The 16,095-nt window shown below is 47.9% G+C and overlaps 2 protein-coding genes across 2 annotated transcripts in view; one reads left to right on the top strand and one right to left on the bottom strand.

Moving 5' to 3' along the window:
- The window catches only part of LAMB3 (laminin subunit beta 3), a 41,162-nt gene extending 34,064 nt beyond the window's left edge, over positions 1–7,098 (bottom strand). The window contains exons 1-3 of the mRNA XM_050781423.1: positions 5,407–7,098; positions 3,938–4,002; positions 2,985–3,139 (exon numbers count right to left, since the gene is read on the bottom strand). Coding sequence (XP_050637380.1) covers positions 2,985–3,139; positions 3,938–3,965 — 183 coding nt within the window. The 5' untranslated portion in view covers positions 3,966–4,002; positions 5,407–7,098. The remainder of the gene's footprint in view (positions 1–2,984; positions 3,140–3,937; positions 4,003–5,406) is intronic.
- Positions 1–16,095, top strand: part of HSD11B1 (hydroxysteroid 11-beta dehydrogenase 1) — a 949,596-nt gene that overhangs the window by 856,130 nt on the left and 77,371 nt on the right. The gene's annotated exons all lie outside the window — the stretch shown is intronic.

The following is a 16,095-nucleotide window of genomic DNA, read 5'->3' as shown; positions in this document are numbered from 1 at the left end:
GAATCCATCTAGGAGCTGGAAGAAAGAAAACAAGAGGCCAGGGTGATGGGACTACAACTTCAGGCCGTTTTGGTAAAGAACAGCCTTGTCCCAACCATAGACAGTTAATGGGTCATCAAAGCAGATCAGCCCAGAAGGGCAAAGTTAGGGAGGCAGAGAAAATGCCATAAGGCAAAGCTGGCCAAGACCTATGTCCATTGCAGGGTTGCAACATGGACCCGGAATTTACAGAAGCAAGCCCTTGAGACCGATGGGATTTAGCAACTGAGACAGAATTGGGTAGAGGAGGTAACATGAAAACAGGCTAAGACTGGTCCACAAATAAAAAAAAAAAAAAGCCACACTTGGAGGTAGGGAACTAGGAGAGACAATTTTGGAACTAAAAGGAGTCTCCACTGCTCCTGTAACTCCATTCTGCTGAGTCGCCCTGTGTTAGTTGACTGAAACTGGGGGTAGGGAGTGGAGGGAGTAAGGCGGAAATGTCCAGGGGTCATAAATGCCCACCCCATTGCCCTTGCATTCATGGCACATCAGTAGGATGTGGCACAGAAGAACGATCTGGTCCTGGGGCTCAGGGCTCGCTATGTCATCCCTGCATGAAGATAGAACAGAGGCACTAACCAGAGGCCTTGGCTTCAGGGAGGTGTATCTGTGGGAGTGGGAACTGGTAGACAGGGGTGAGAGGGGTAATAGGGAAGGGTGAAGGGAGAGGCAGTAGGAATGCAGCATTGCATTCGGCCAGCCTCATTTCCGGCTGTGGCTGTCCAGTACACCCCCTACCTCTAACTACTCAGAAAACTCAATACACAATGTGTTTCTCTCGGAAGTCTGAGGTCCCAGCACACACCCAAACCCTCCCAATAGTTCACAGGGAAAACAAGAGCCACTTCATGGGGTGTTATAAGAATTATTCGAGATAATTTATATAAAACTCTTAGCATGATGCTAAGGACATACATGATATGCTTAACGAATTATAGTTGCCGTTGGTATCATTTAATAACAAAACAAACTTAAAAACTGACATTAGAACTCAACAGAATTAAAACCTGAATTTCTATTCTTATCACGCAGCCACCAATGCATCCAGAGAGGGTTCAGGGTACATCTGTCCAGAGAATGAAAAGGGAGTCTCTATGCCTTTAGTATCTATCTTCATTGCTGGAACTCATGGCCTTTGGGAAGGGTAGGCATGTAGTAGTGAGGGAAAGAGAAATGAAACAAGACAGAGAGGTGGAAAATGGGGGAGAGATGCTGATTGTCAGCAGTCGGCTCATTGCCAAAGAATGCTGAGGAAAAGAAGGGACCCTAAAGACCATCTCATCTAATACATACAGAAAAGGACAGCAAGGCTTAGACAGGGGTAATCTCTTGCCCAAGGTCACACCTCAAGTGGTGTGACCTGAAACTATACACTACACTCAAGACGATACTCCCTGCCATCCTCTATTCTTTCCAAAAGGCTAGATAAATTTATTCCCCCTTAGAAAAAAAAGAAGAAAGAGCCAGTGCTTCTCAGCTTTCACAGCAGAAAAATAGCGGAGATTTATCCATCCCCAGGGTTGCAAAAGTCTAGACTTCTGTTTTATAAGCACCCTGTTTTGCTCTCAAGGGGATGCTTAGGAGCAGCAAAGACAGTTGGTTTCCCAGGGCATCAGAGAGGCAGAGGGCAGGTCAGTGTGAAGCCAAAAGCCCTAGGCCTGGAGGAGGAGAGACTTTTCGGATGGGGCTGGGATTGAGGGTACATCCCAACAGAGGGGCCTCTGACCTCTCCTTGCCTCCCCTCCCAAAATGCAAGTCAGCCTGAGAAAGGAAATCGGCAGAGGTCTCCCTGAAATTTTTAGACACGGGCTTGTAATTTGGAGGAAACAGCCAAAATCACTCTGTTGCCTAAAAAGCTCAATACTGCCAGGTCCCCTGATGCTCATGGAGTAATCTAGACCCACAGGGAGTGCTGGCTAGGAATGGCCATCTTACCCAACGCTGTCAAATGGGCTTCCCCACATCCAAGTGGGTGAGATGCAGAAACCACAGCCATCTCTGCTCAGCACCTCCAGTCATTTCCCTATACCATGTGTAACTAAAATAGCCAAGATAATGCAGCGACTAGAAGGGCAGTGAGGCCCAGAGGCCGTATCACATACCACCTTCCACAGCCCAGAAGACAAGGGCAGCCTGGAAAGGGGAAACCACAGATAACCCAGGTCTCTTTCCCCAAAGCCTGCAGCAACTCGGGACAAATCACTCCCTTATCCATTCCCTTGTTCAAGCAAAATGGCCGAATGAGGCAGCTGGTAGACAAGAAAACACTGAGCGATTTCAACTTTGGTAAAGAAAGATTCCACCCTGCTGAGGGCAGACAAAAAGAAAACCAAATTTCCTACAAAAAAAGACCCAGAGACAATGTAGAAGAAAAATACAACAGCTGTTTATAAAAGCCATGCCTAACAGGTGATGTTAGTCGTAGTTCAAAGCGTTGTGTTTCTGGATTTGATCCAACTTACACCTGAGCCTCTGACCCTGCTGGAGAAGTTCAAGTCACTTCCTCATCTATCTCACTGACTGTGGCACAGCTCAGTTCCTGACATGGCAAGAACACAGTTCGGCCCACACATCCCAGCACCAAATAACACATGAGGCTCTATACACCTAAATGGCCAGTGTTTGGCCTATTTGCCTGTTCCCAAGACTTGAAAGACTATCCTGCCCATGCCCAAGGACTGAGAAAAGACTCCATGTCATCTCAGAGAGATAAGAGAGAAATGAGCTATTTAGTTAATTCTGAGTACATTTCCTCTTGCCCAATTAACAAGTAAATTTCTTAGAGGCAAGGATCTGGCCTTATACTTTTACTGCACTCCCCAGTCCGCGTAGTGCACAGGGCTTGGCCTACACCAAGTACATTCTAAGTATTCAGTGGACAAATGGCAGCTCACACATCCCTCCCATCCCGCTTTCCTCCAGTCCTGGGATGTAGGGCCTACCTCACCATGCTGGGTGCAGTAGGTCTCAGGCTTGGTCAGTCCACAGGTAGATGAAGCTCGGAGAAACCGGGTCCTCCCAACAAGCAGGTCCCCGACAGGTGGATAGCAGGCCCCACGGGAGCAGGCTTGCTGGGCATGCAGGAGGCCAGGTAAGGCTGAAATCATACGGATGTGTGATGGTACAGTCCAGAAAGAGAGGGACCTCGCTGGCCACCCCCAGTGTCCTTCAGGGAAGCTGACATTAGCAAGATTATATCCTCTCCCTCACTCAAGCTTCCACTCGCTGCTGGTGGTAATAATTGCAGTATTGATACTGTTAGATTTTAAAAGTTGATTTCATATTCTATATAACTCAAAACTTGAAAAGGAGAGAGGAGAAACACTGGCAACCAAAAACCATAGATGACCCTAAAATATGGCTTTTAGAACCAGACTGGAGATATTGACTCGGCCATCACGACAAGGTCCGCGGCTCTTTCTACCTGCATCGTGGCCTCTGTGAGCAGCCCAGCGGAGGGCTGACTGCTGAGCCCTTGGCGGAGCATTCAGAAAGGCCTGCGTTCATTCTGCTCCTTTATCTTCAAAGCTGCCCCAGCCACACTTTGGGAGTGCCCAGCTACAATTCACTGGAAAATAGGAACTTAAGCCACAAAGGCTTTGGAACGAGCTTGAGAAAGGATGGGAAACTGTGGAGAACACTTGGGAAACCACAAACCACCCTCGGGTAAGAATAAGAAGACATTTGGAAGCCTTTCCAGAGTGGCAGAAAATCTTCTCCCCCAAAGGCCCAAAGGAATGGGGAAATCTCACAGGTGTCCCCAGTAGACAAGTATTCCCAACTGAAGGGACTACAGGTGACAGGTGATGCCCACACTTTGGTAAACTCTCCTCCTCCCATGGCTGTCGCCTCCCTGCCATATAACAGGCCTGGAAGGATGGGAAGGGGTACTTACCAAAACACAAGAGGAAGAGTGGTCTCATCTTCAGCCAATGGGGTGATCCCCAGAGAGGACCTTACCTAGGACAGAGCAAAGCAACCTGAGTACAACACTGCAAACACCTAGAGCACACTAGCCCCTTTTCTTTTCTATTTCTAGACTCAAGTTTTTTTTTCAGAAGTCTTTACGTAGGGTCCTGATCTAGAACACTTGGTGCAGCAGATACATTTGTAGCCAAAAGCTTGGAAAATGCTGGAGCTCTAGACCCTCTCAAGTGGCATGTGACTCACAGGGTGCCCTGTGAAAATCCCATCCCCTCCCATACTCCAGCTTCCTCCTCTAAAATGGATGGGAAGGAGTGTGGACCCTGCCCTACCCCACACAGCCATAAGGTCAATGTGGGGAGCAGGAAAAGGCTGGACCCCTTGCAGGAGAAAAGCTGTAGGAAGGTCCAAGGCCTAGTTCCTGCCCCGAGAGGGCTGGCTTTTCTCAGGGCCTAGACCAGCAGCCTCAACCCAGCCCAGCCCAAAGTGAATGAGTCAGAGTGGCTGACAGCCTGGAGGCAAGCCTTCTCCTGCCATGGGCATGGCCTCCAATACCATCCAGGGCCACTTAGAGTTTGAGGCTGTGTGCCCACAATTCTGGGCTAAGCAGGCAGCTGGGATGCAACAGGGAGAGATGTATGGCTGTCTTTAACAAGTGAGTGAGGATTTCATCTGAAAGGGAAGCAACCCAAAATGTCTTCAATGATGGGCTGGGGCTTGACAAGAGGGGTGGGGCTGGGAGGCCACAAAGCAAGGATTCTGAAGGAGGCTGGGGAAGGATGCTCGAAAGCCACTGTGGGGTCCCAGAGGCAGGCTTGCCTTGTGGAACCATGTCCCACCCTTGCTCATGCAGTGACCCCCTCTGCCTTGAATTGGATGTTCACTCTGTTCCAATGACAGCCACAAACTCTTTTGGCTGGGATGGAGGGCTGGGGGCTTGGCAAGGCAGGGGCAGAGGGGGAATTGAGGACATTCCTGCCATCTTTAAATTATAGATCCTAATGCTTCAAAATCATTCCTTCTAATCCCTCTCCTAAAAGAGTCATGGGCCCAGGGAGGGAACATGTGGTCTGAGGTCCCACAGCTAATTGGCCTAAGAGAGACCCATCTTCTGACTTTCATCCAGTGCTTTCTCAGCTTTCCCACCCCTGACTGGAAATCCCCCTGGAAGTAGACATTCTGAGCCAGGCCAGCCCACCCTTTTCACTTCTCTTTTGTGCTCAACCCCGGATCTGAACCTGCTTTCCTCTAAGCCACTGAGGTGCTTATCAAATGTGAAAAAGCAATCAAAACTGTAGCAGACATTTTAACCTAGCTCACCTGAGTGAGCTCCCAGGAAGAGGAATAAATCAGGTCCTGCAACCAGGCCCCAGGCACCCAGAGATACAGTTCTCCTCCCCCATCCGGCCCCCACCAGGCAGGTAAAGACAGGTAACCTACCTCACTGTGTGTTCTGCCGTTCTTCCTCCAGATCGCCTGAAAGCTCCTCTTGAATGTGGGGGTCTCCCCTCCTGGCTCCAGGTTTTTAAACAACAGCCTCACCTCTGGAGACTCCCTGGCTGGGTGTAGCCCCACCGCAGGGCGGGCCTCAGGAATCTGGCAGCCGTCACACCCATCTGTCGTCACTGCACCCCCACCTCCCAGGACAGGACTGGGCAAGTGGGTCGGTCGGTTGGTCCTAGAGGCCTTGCAGTAAGCTCCACAATGCCCGCCTCCCTGTGGGGGCTGCAAGGGGCACCACAAACGGCACCAGGCACATGTAAGTGATCATCAGAGACCAGGATTCATAGGGTGGGGAAGGGCCCTTGCATCTGTGCCAGGCAATGAACTCCTCATTTTCCCAAGGCCAGCAGGGGTCAGCTTCTTCTTGTGACCTGGACCACCCCAGACAGAAGATCCGGCAGAGAACACAAAGATTAGGGCTTATATAGAGAGTTAAAGCCCCAGACATGTCACTGGGCTGGAAGGTGAGAAGACCCAAACATCCAGGACCCTGGAAAGTACCATTCCCCTCCCCAGTGGGAAAAAAAAAATGAAAAATCCCAGCTTCTTGGGGAATTTGGAGGATCCTCAAAAGGCAAGGTTCATCAGGAAGGATTCAAAGCTCAACTCATCCAAGGAAAGCTTAAGAGAAATGAGCAGAGTAACTCTAAATGCCTCCCCTCCAGCTCCTTCCACAGAGCTGGCAGGGAGCCCTGGGACAGGTAACTGCCTGTGAGTCACTCCTCCCACCTGTGGGGAGGGTTAGTCTCCTAGCCCCTCCCTCCCTGGGCAGGAATGCCCGCCTGGAGGGCCAGAAAACAGACCTGACCACAAGTGGTGGAAGGAAAGGCTGAAGCATAGCTAGACTGACAAAGTCAAAACAGACTTTCCCTGGCCTCCTGCCAGGCCTGAGAACACAGCTTCCTTTGTGGGCTCCTTGCTCAGGGCTCCTGGGCTTCCAGCCACTGTAAATGGACGTGGCAGGTCCAAATTGAGAGGCTGGTCTCACAGGACACTCTTTCCCCCAGGTTAGAGTTGGAGAACTTTTAGGGAAACCTGGAGGGCCACCCAGTCCATATCTTGGCCCTGGAGAGCCTGTACTGGCACCGTTTTGGAATGCTAGGACCTCAAAGTTGCTATTTAAAGGAACTTCTTAACTACCTATTCCACTTGGTCAGTGTCTCCTAAACAGAAAGTTCTCTACCATTGGAGGGTTATGTCCAAGAAATCGGCTTGAAGACCCTTAAGGGGGAAATGTAGAATTTTGTGGATTAAATTGGGCATTTCTAACCCTCAGATTCTAATTTAGCATAAGTTCAGGTAGGCAGAAGAAACTATGTAATTAGCAAAGTGGGCAGTAAGTTGTTGATGCAAGTTGATGCATAATTGATATTCCAATAAATGTTAGAGTCTTGCCCCCTGTAAGCATTCCAGTGAAATCTAGCTCAAGTCAGCAAGTAAGGGTCAGTAGAAGCAGTGTCTCTTCAACACAAAGAGACCTCCCTCAAGTCCCCCACAGAGAAAGGTCACCTCGGACACTGACACGCCTGTGTTTTCAGTTCTCCCACCTGGTGGTCTCTTTCTCTCCACTTCCCCAACTCCCTGAACTCAGTCAGAGCTCTCAGGAAACTTTCGCCCTCTGCCCATCACCAGAGAATGTGACAAAGAACTCATTAATAATTAACTCAGCAGAAGAGAGCAAGGTGTTGCAATCCCAGATCCTCAGAGGAGACAAGGCAGGGCAGGTGTGCGGTGGGCCTCACCATGAGTAGCTAGGGCTCCTTAAATCCACCCCCCTCCCTTTATCTGAGGCCATGAGCCCAGGTAAATACACATTCGGTGTCTCAGACTTCACAGGCTTGGGCAGGTCCTGGAGTGGTTTGGCTTCGCAGGAGGGACATGCCAATTGCTGTGCTTGGCTCTCCCCCACACTCCTGGCAAAGTCCAGGAAGCTGTTTATGCAGACCCCCAAGAGCGGCCCAGCCAGCCTCACTCCTGAGGGACACTGATCATTTCCAAGTGGGGATCCAGTCCCCTGAGAACTCTAGGGCTCTAGGCACAAACTTTGGAACTTCAGAACCCAATTTGTTCAGTCAGGTAGCCTAAAATAGAGCCTGAGGCCAGATCAGGGTCCAGCTAAGATTAAAAGGGTATGGTACTGTGGCTTGAGCCCCTCAGCCTCCCCTGTGTGCACACCTTTCCTCTCTCCCTGCGCCCATCCTCCTACATCAGAGCACTCATCTGCCCTAGAGCCTTGGCTTATTAGAATGTGTGCTCCGGAAGGTGGCTAGTGAAGTCATCTCAGACTTCAGTGTCTCAAACCTCATCACTCCATCAGCAAATTCGGTCAGCTCCCCCTTCCAATAATAATCAGAATCTACTTCTGCCCTCCTGGCCTAAGCCTTGCTCCCTGGGACATCTGCAACAGCCTCCTCACTGATATATGGTCAAGTCCCAACACAGCAGGTTACGTACCCCCAGCTCAGAATCCTCACATGCCCCTCTCCCATGGAAGTCCAAGGCCGGAGCTTTTTCAGAGTCTAGGGGCCCTACACCACCTTCCTCCCATTACTCTTCCCCTCTACTACAATGGCCTCTATCCCTATCTTAGCTCAGGCTTAGGGCTTTGGCTCCAGCTGCTTCTGCTGCCTGGAATGCTATTGCCCCTGGATATCTACAAAGCTAACTCTCCGACCTCTTTCAAAGTCTTTTTTCAGATCCTAACTTCTCAATGAGGCCTACCCTAAACACACTATTAAAATTACAGCCAACTTCCCTGCCCCATCCCTGTCCCCCATCCTAGCACTCCTAACCCCACCTACCCTATATTTTGGTGAGTTATTTATTTACTTATTTGATAGGGGGGCATCACTTACCAGCTTCTAACCAACTATATAATTTATCTACTTATCATGTTTATTTTCTGTCTCTTCCTAACTAGAATGTGATATCCAAGAAGGCAGAGATTTGTATCTTATTCCTCAATACTTGTGGAATGAATGGATCCACACTAAAGTACAAGCAATTAATATAGTTCAATGCATCCCCTGTGCCTTTTGTATAGTTGCATTCTCAGCGGGGACAACCCAGGCTTTGGGCACTGGGATGGATTACTAATAGTGGAAATCCATGTATCAGCCAGAGTGCGGAGGTCTTTTTTGAGGCACCTATCTCCAATTACAGAAATGTCACCATATTGACAGAGGCAGTCTCCTTCTTTTCCTGCTTCTCAGTCTTTGCTGGCAATGTCTCTGACAGGGTGTGGGGGTGGCATTAGAAGTTACTGTCTCTATTATCCATCTGTCGGTTCAAACTGTCCAAGTTTTTAGGGAGATCAGCCAAGATCTGATCAATCAGAGATCAAGGGATAGGGAACAAAGGAAGGAGGAAAGGAGGAAGAAAAGGAGAGAGAAGAGGTTCAGGGGGCATAAGAGAACCTGCTCCAGGCTGTGACTCTCAGGTGTTGGAGGAAGGGGCACCAGGTGACTCAAATGCAGGCCACACCTGAATACAGTGAATCATGGCTGAGTCCTTGTCTATGGGATAGGGTGGACTCCAGGAATGGCCCTGGGGATTTGCCATGTGACTAAAGCTGGCGTTGCCCTGCACTACAACACAACTGCTCAGCTGTCTAGACAACTGGTCACACTCTTCTCTGTGCTTCCCCAGGAACCAGGGACAGAAAGTGGGCCTGGTGTGTTACAGAGGCACAGATAGCAGCCCAGCCTTAGGAGCGAGGAGGCTAAGCAGGACAGAAGCCGCCTGTCATGAGTGACTCTTTCATAGCCCTTCTCCTCTTCCCAGTCTCACCTATCCAACCTGAATGTTCACCCAGTGGAAAACTGTGCATACAGCTTGAGCCCAAGGGCTGGGAGCAATCAGGCAACTGGCCTAAAATCACTACAGCTGATGTCTGCTGAGTGCTCACAGTGCCCAGGCACTGTTCTGAGCCCTTTGCATGTATCCACTCACTTAATACCCACCACAGCTCTGTGGGGATAGAAAATTGTCTTTATCTTGCAGACAAAGAAAATGAGGCACATTTTTGATAACTTGGTCTCGGCTAGTAACCCGGGATTTGAGCCCAGGCCATTTTGCTCCAGCATGCATATTCTTAACCATTACACAGGGCCAAAGATGAGCCATATCGCCTGAACTCCCAGAGTCCACCCTGGCTAATCCTTGGCCAGAGTCCACCAGACTCTGGACCTCATGTCTCCCAATGTCTAAAAACTCCTCTTTGTTGGCCGGGCACAGTAGCTCACACCTGTATTCCAGCATTTTGGGAGGCCAAGGCGGTTGGATAACTTGAGGTCAGGAGTTTGAAACCAGCCTGGCCAACATGATGTAACCCCATCTCTACTAAAAATACAAAAATTAGCTGGGCATGGTGGTGGGTGCCTATAATCTCAGCTACTCGAAAGGCTGAGGCAGGAGAATCGCTTGAACCCAGGAGGTGGAGGTTGCAGCGAGCCGAGATTGGGCCACTGCACTCCTGCCTGGGTGACGGAGTGAGATCCTGTCTTAAAACAACAACAACAACAAAAACCCCTCCTCTTTGTGCCCTTGTTCCAACCCTTGGAGCACTGATACTGTCTAGGGACTCCACGAGTGACACTGATGCTGTAGAGACATCTAGAACAAACCCCACCAGGTGCTGCCTCCTTATTTGTTTTCCATATTGACAACCTCTCTTGTATGGGCACAGATGGAGAAGGTGCTGGCCTCCATTTCTTCCATCTCAGGGCCTCCAGCACATACCAGCAGGGTTTCCTCCCTCATACCAACAGGGGTGGGTCTGACTAAGGACAGGAGCACGCCAGGAGGCGTGGGAAGACAGAAAGTGACGGCAACATTGCAGTGAGCTGACAAGGTGAAGCAGAGGGCGTGACGAGAGGATGACACAACTTCCCCTTTGCCAAAGGAAGGAGATCCCCTGCCCTGAGGTCAAGAGCCTGGGCCACCTCACGGGCTGCAGCTCCTTCTGCTCTGTCTCCCAGTGTGCCCTCCAAATGGCCCAGCCCTCCTGAGGGGTACAGCCCAGTACAGCCTGCAGCCTGGTGGAGTCATATGCTAGCTCATGGCTGACTGACTCCCAGAGAACAGAGAAGAATCTTTTCATTCTTACCACCTCCATCCCCTCCCTTATTTCCCAACATTACTCTGGCAGACAGGCTGGCCCATCACCACGCCCCCTCCTCTAACCCCAATCACCTCTGTCTCTATTCTGTGATTCTATTTGGTCATTGACCTCTGGGGATTAGGTTATTGGGCTCTAAGTCCAACCTCTGTGACCTTTGGGTAGATTTGCCATGTGTAGTTGCCCATGTGGCCATGGCCCAGCCTCCGTGAGAGGAGATATACACCTGTCTGAAGGAGCACCTAGCCACGTGGTATGGTGGGTCTGACAGGTTGGGAGCTTCTTGGGAAGGAGGGAAAGCAATGGCTGAGAGTGAGCTGGGGATTTTGTGTCCTGAAATCTGCTCTCGAAGCTCTCACAGGGCTGCCCCACATAACTTTCAAATTCTAAATATGATCCCTGGAAAGGCTACTAGACAAACTAGGCATCCTAATGTTTAAATTGGCATTTGAGGGCTGAGTATGGAGAAATAAACACCTTGTGGTTTGATGGGGAAGAGAGAATGGGTATGTCTGGCTTCTTGTCTGGAATCAACACCGCCTAAGGGCTTTTAATCAGCACCTGCCCGCAGCGCCTGTGGCTACACCGGGGTATGTGTATGGACTTGACGTAGCTCTGCTCCGCTACTCAGTAGAATTATAAACTTGGGCAAGATCCTCTCTAAGCCTCAGTTTCATTATTTATAATTAAAGGTATTGGATTTGAATGGTTCTTACTCAGGCTGCCACTCAGAATTACCTGAAGAACATAACATATCATATACCAAGACCAGGCCTCACCCAGAGAATTATTCACTGGCAGACAGGCAGAGACATATGTTTTTCAAGCCCCATAGGTGATTCTAATGGGCAGCCAGGGTTGGGAAACACTGAAGCCCCCTCCAGCTCTAGGATGCTGTGCCCTCAGGATGGGGTGGTGCAGACAGTTGTTAAAAGCCTAGACTTGAGAGAGAGTTGAAGGCTCAAGTCCTGGTTCTGGACTCACTATCTGTGTGACTTTGGAGAGCTCGTATAATCTCCAATAGTCCCATTCCTGCAATGGGAATAATGACAAATCTACCTCGTGGATCCTGTGAAGATTAAAGGAAACATGCATTATTGTCAGCAAACTGCCTGGCTAGGGCCATGCTCTACATGGTGTGTGCCTCACACACAGGTATTGGGGGCTATGATCAGCAGTCTTTGCAGCTGCTAACACAGAGCAACTAACACTCCCATCCAGATGGCTCATAAGTCATTCACTGGGCAATGAGCAGGCTTGGGCCGTTCCTCTCCTCCTCCTCCAGGGAAGCCCCAGGCCCCAAACTGAGCATCTGTGCTTTGCACATTCCACCCTATTCCTTAGGAGCTGTAAACTCCCCAGTAGCCATGACCTGGACCAGAAAGAAAGAGAAGACCCCCAGGGGGACCAGTCAGAGCTAAGCTCCTGGGAGTAGGAGGATGCTTCCAGCCTTGCTGGATAGGGAAAGACAAAGGGTGTGAGGGCAGGGAGTGTTTACAAACACAGAGGACAGAGGACAGAGGGGCAAGTATCAGCTAATGGACTTATTGTTTTATGGCCTTCAAGAGTTAGTAAAACCAGAGTCCAACATCTGATTAAAAAAAAAGAAAGAAAAAAAAAAAAGGTGTCAAAGCTAGTCTGGACAGCAGGTTTGCAACTGAACTCAGAATAATCTCCAGGAAGTCTGATGGCAATAGAGAAAAGGCACTTCTTCTCCCTGGGCCCCTGCCTTCACCTATCAGACAAGTTAAATGACTCTTTACTCAATTTAACTCTTTCCCTTTCAAACAGAATTCAAAACTGCCCCCTTCCGATCTAAATATCGATAAAAAGATTTTTATAACTTTGGAAAATGTTTAGGAGGTACTACTAGCTGGCAGAAAAAAGGAAAACAAATGTACCCCAAATCTACTTCACTCTAAAGAAAAAAGTACTCAGAAAATAAAATGTTACCATTTCTCCTCCCTTTCTGTTTCTCTGTGTACTCTCTTCTTCCACAATGAGCATATTTTACCAGAATAATCAGTGACAGTAAGGTAAAAAGATTTAGCGTGAGAAGAGTAAATCTTGTTCACTACAAGTGATCTTTGATTAGTCGTTCCTCTCTCTGCTCCCTCCTTGACCTGAATGCCCTTTCACTAAACCCACTGACTTCCCGAGAGTAGACTGTGTATGTTTCCTGAATCATTGCAGATTTTGTAAGATAGGGTTTTCCGTGTTTAAGAAGTATTGCTTCTTGAGGCAGGATTTGTTACGCCAAGAGAGCACTTAGCACATTTCCTCAATAAATGCTGTGGGAGGAAGGAAAGAAGACAGGAAGGGAGGGAGGACTGAACACATGAGTAACTACCAGCACCTTATTTTCCTGCTTCCTAACTGCTTGTATGTATTAGGACAAACCAAAAAGAAAGAACCAGAGTTAATTCTCATTTATCTATATTTTGGGAGAAAGAAGTAAGGATAACTAAAATTATTACTCTCATCCAAATTTGCTTCTCCCATGGATATCTCCCAGGATAATGCTGATTTTGATTTTTCCCATTGCTCACTTAGGACTCTGTACACCCAGCAGCTCATATTGTTCAAGTATAAATGTGTATATATGCCCAAGATTGTGACGTTATGTCTCTATGTCATATTTGTGCACTGTCTCCAACAAAAGACCATGACTCATTGTAGCTAGGATTGCCAAATAAAAGAATCCCAGTTAAAACTGGATCTCGAAATACTTTGCTGGTGGAAGTAGGTTCCAAATATTGCATAGGGAATACTTATACTAAAATATGTATTGTTTACCAGAAATTTTACTGGGATTTCTGTCTTTTTGTTTGCCAGATCTGGCAACCTCACTCATAGTAAGGGAGGAGACCACCCCTCATATTGTCTTATGTCCAATTTCTGCCTCCAAAGAAAGAAAAAGTAAAAACTAAAAGGCAGAAAAGAAATACACAAGCAGACAGTCTGGCACCACACCCTGGGCCTGGTAGTTAAAGATCGACCCCTGACCTAACCGGTTATGTTATCTAGAGATTCCAGACATTGTATGCAAAAGCATTGTAAAAATCCCTGTCCTGTTCTGTTTTGTTCTGATTACCAGTGCATGCAGACCCCAGTCATGTACCCCCTGCTTGCTCAATTGATCACGACCCTCTCATGTGGACCCCCTTAGAGTTGTGAGCCCTTAAAAGGGACAGGAATTGCCCACTTGGGGAGCTCGGCTCTTGAGACAAGAGTCTTGCCGATGCTCCCGGCCGAATAAAGTCCTTCCTTTTTTAACTCGGTGTCTGAATAGTTTTGTCTGCAGCTCGTCCTGCTACATTTCTTGGTTCCCTGACCAGGAAGCGAGGTGATTGGCGGATGGTCGAGGCAGCTCCTTAGGCGGCTTAAGCCTGCCTTGTGGCACATCCCTGCGGTGGACTCCGACCAGCCCAAGCGACGCAGATCCTGAAAGCACATCCGGGTAGGCATTTGCCCCGGTGGGACACCTCGCCAGAGCAGTGTGTGGCAGGCCCCTGTGGAGGATCAACGCAATGACTGATCACCAAGAAGGAACTGGTACTTGGAGTCTGGGCATCTGAAACTTGGTAAGACTAGTCTTTGGAACTTGCCTACTCCGTTTGAATGTAAGCATGGCCTGATCACCCACAGCATGCCTTTATCAGCACTTTGGTTTGGTTTTCAGTTTGGTTTTGACTTGGTTTGAATTGCTTGACAGGACCAGTCTTGGGAACTTGCCCACTCCATTTGAGTGGAAGCTTGGCCTGATCACCCACGGCATGCCTTTATTGGCACTTTGGTTTTGGTTTTGACCTGGTTTGAATTGCCTGACAGGACTGGTCTTGGGAACTTGCCTACTCCATTTGAGTGGAAGCATGGCCTGATCACCCATGCAATGCCTGTACCAGCACTTTGGTTTTTGTTTTTGACTTGACTTGGATTGCTTGATACTTTGGTTTTGTTTTTGACCTGACTTGGATTTCTGGATACTCTGATTTTGGTTTTGATTTTGGTTTGGTGTAAACTGCCAAAGTGTGCGTGTGCCCTTTTTACCCATTCTTTGTTTTGTGGTATGTGTGTGGTGTGAGTGTGGTGTTTTGTCTCAAAGAAGCATGAGTCAGGAACAAATAAGCCCACTCTACTAGGAACTATGTTGAAAAATTTCAAAAAAGCATTTAAAGGAGACTATGGAGTACTATGACACCAGGAAAACGTAAAACTTTGTGTAAAATAGACTGGTCAGCATTAGAGGTAGGTTGGCCATCAGAAGGAAGCCTGGACAGGTTCCTTGTTTCAAAGGTATAGCACAAGGTAACCTGTAAAGCCAGGGCACCCAGACCAGTTCCCGTAGGTAGATGCTTGGTTACAGCTGGTTTTAGAGCTCTCCACAGTGGTTGAGAGAACTGCAGCATAAGTGAGGCAGAGAAAGAGAGAGAGACAGAGAGGAGAAAGAGAGAGGCAGAGAGGAGAAAGAGAGAAGCAGAGAAAGAGAGGAAGAGACAGAGGCAAAAGGAAAGTCAAAGAGAGAAATAAAGAGAGAAAGAGAGATATATACAAGTAGTTAAGAAAAAAAAAGTGTGCCCGATTCCTTTAAAAGCCACAGTAAATTTAAAACCTGTAATTGATAATTGAAGGTATTCTCCATAACCCTATAACACTCCAATACCACTTTGTTGTCAGTGTAAACAAGGGCATATCCCGAAAGCACTGAGGCCTTCCTATTAAAAATCCTTAACCCAGTAACCCGAAGATGGCCCAAGTGCATTCAATCTGTAGTGGCAACTGCTTTGCTAACAGAAAAAAAAAGTAAAAAAATAACTTTCAGAGGAAACCTCATTGTGAGCACACCTCACTAGTTCAGTTCAGAACTATTCTAAATCAAAAAAGCAAAAAAGTAGCTTACTAACTCAAAAATCTTAAAGTATGCGGCTATTCTGTTAGAAAAAAAAAATCTATACCAATTCTAAGTTAATTTGGACAAAACAAGGTCTTATTAATAGCAAAGGATAGGCTGGGCATAGTGGCTCACGCCTGTAATCCCAACACTTTGGCAGGCTGAGGCAGGCAGATCACGAGGTCAGGAGATTGAGACCATCCTGGTTAACATGGTGAAACCCTGTCTCTACTAAAAATACAAAAAAAAATTTGCCGTGCACGATGGTGGGTGCCTGTAGTCACAGCTGCTGGAAGGTTGAGGCAGGAGAATGGCGTGAACCCGGGAGGCAGAGCTTGCAGTGAGCCGAGATCGTGCCACTGCACTCCAGCCTGGGAAACAGAGCAAGACTCCATCTCAAAAAAAAATGAAGAAAAAAAAAAATACAAAGTATAATTAAAATCCCAAACTTACAAGGTTTTCAACAAAAGTAAAGTTTGCTAAAAGTTAACAGTGTAACATGTATTATACTAACGTCTATTCTTGTGGCCTTAGTCTAGTCCACAGACATAAAAGAAATTTGCTTTGAAAAAGAATGGTTATCATCTTCAAAAAAAAAAAAAAAAAAAAAAAAGGG

This window comes from Macaca thibetana, chromosome 1, assembly GCF_024542745.1.
Source record: "Macaca thibetana thibetana isolate TM-01 chromosome 1, ASM2454274v1, whole genome shotgun sequence".
In the NCBI taxonomy this organism is placed as follows: domain Eukaryota; kingdom Metazoa; phylum Chordata; class Mammalia; order Primates; family Cercopithecidae; genus Macaca; species Macaca thibetana.
Note: the sequence above shows the minus strand (reverse complement) of the source record. Positions and strands in the feature narration are given on the sequence as shown.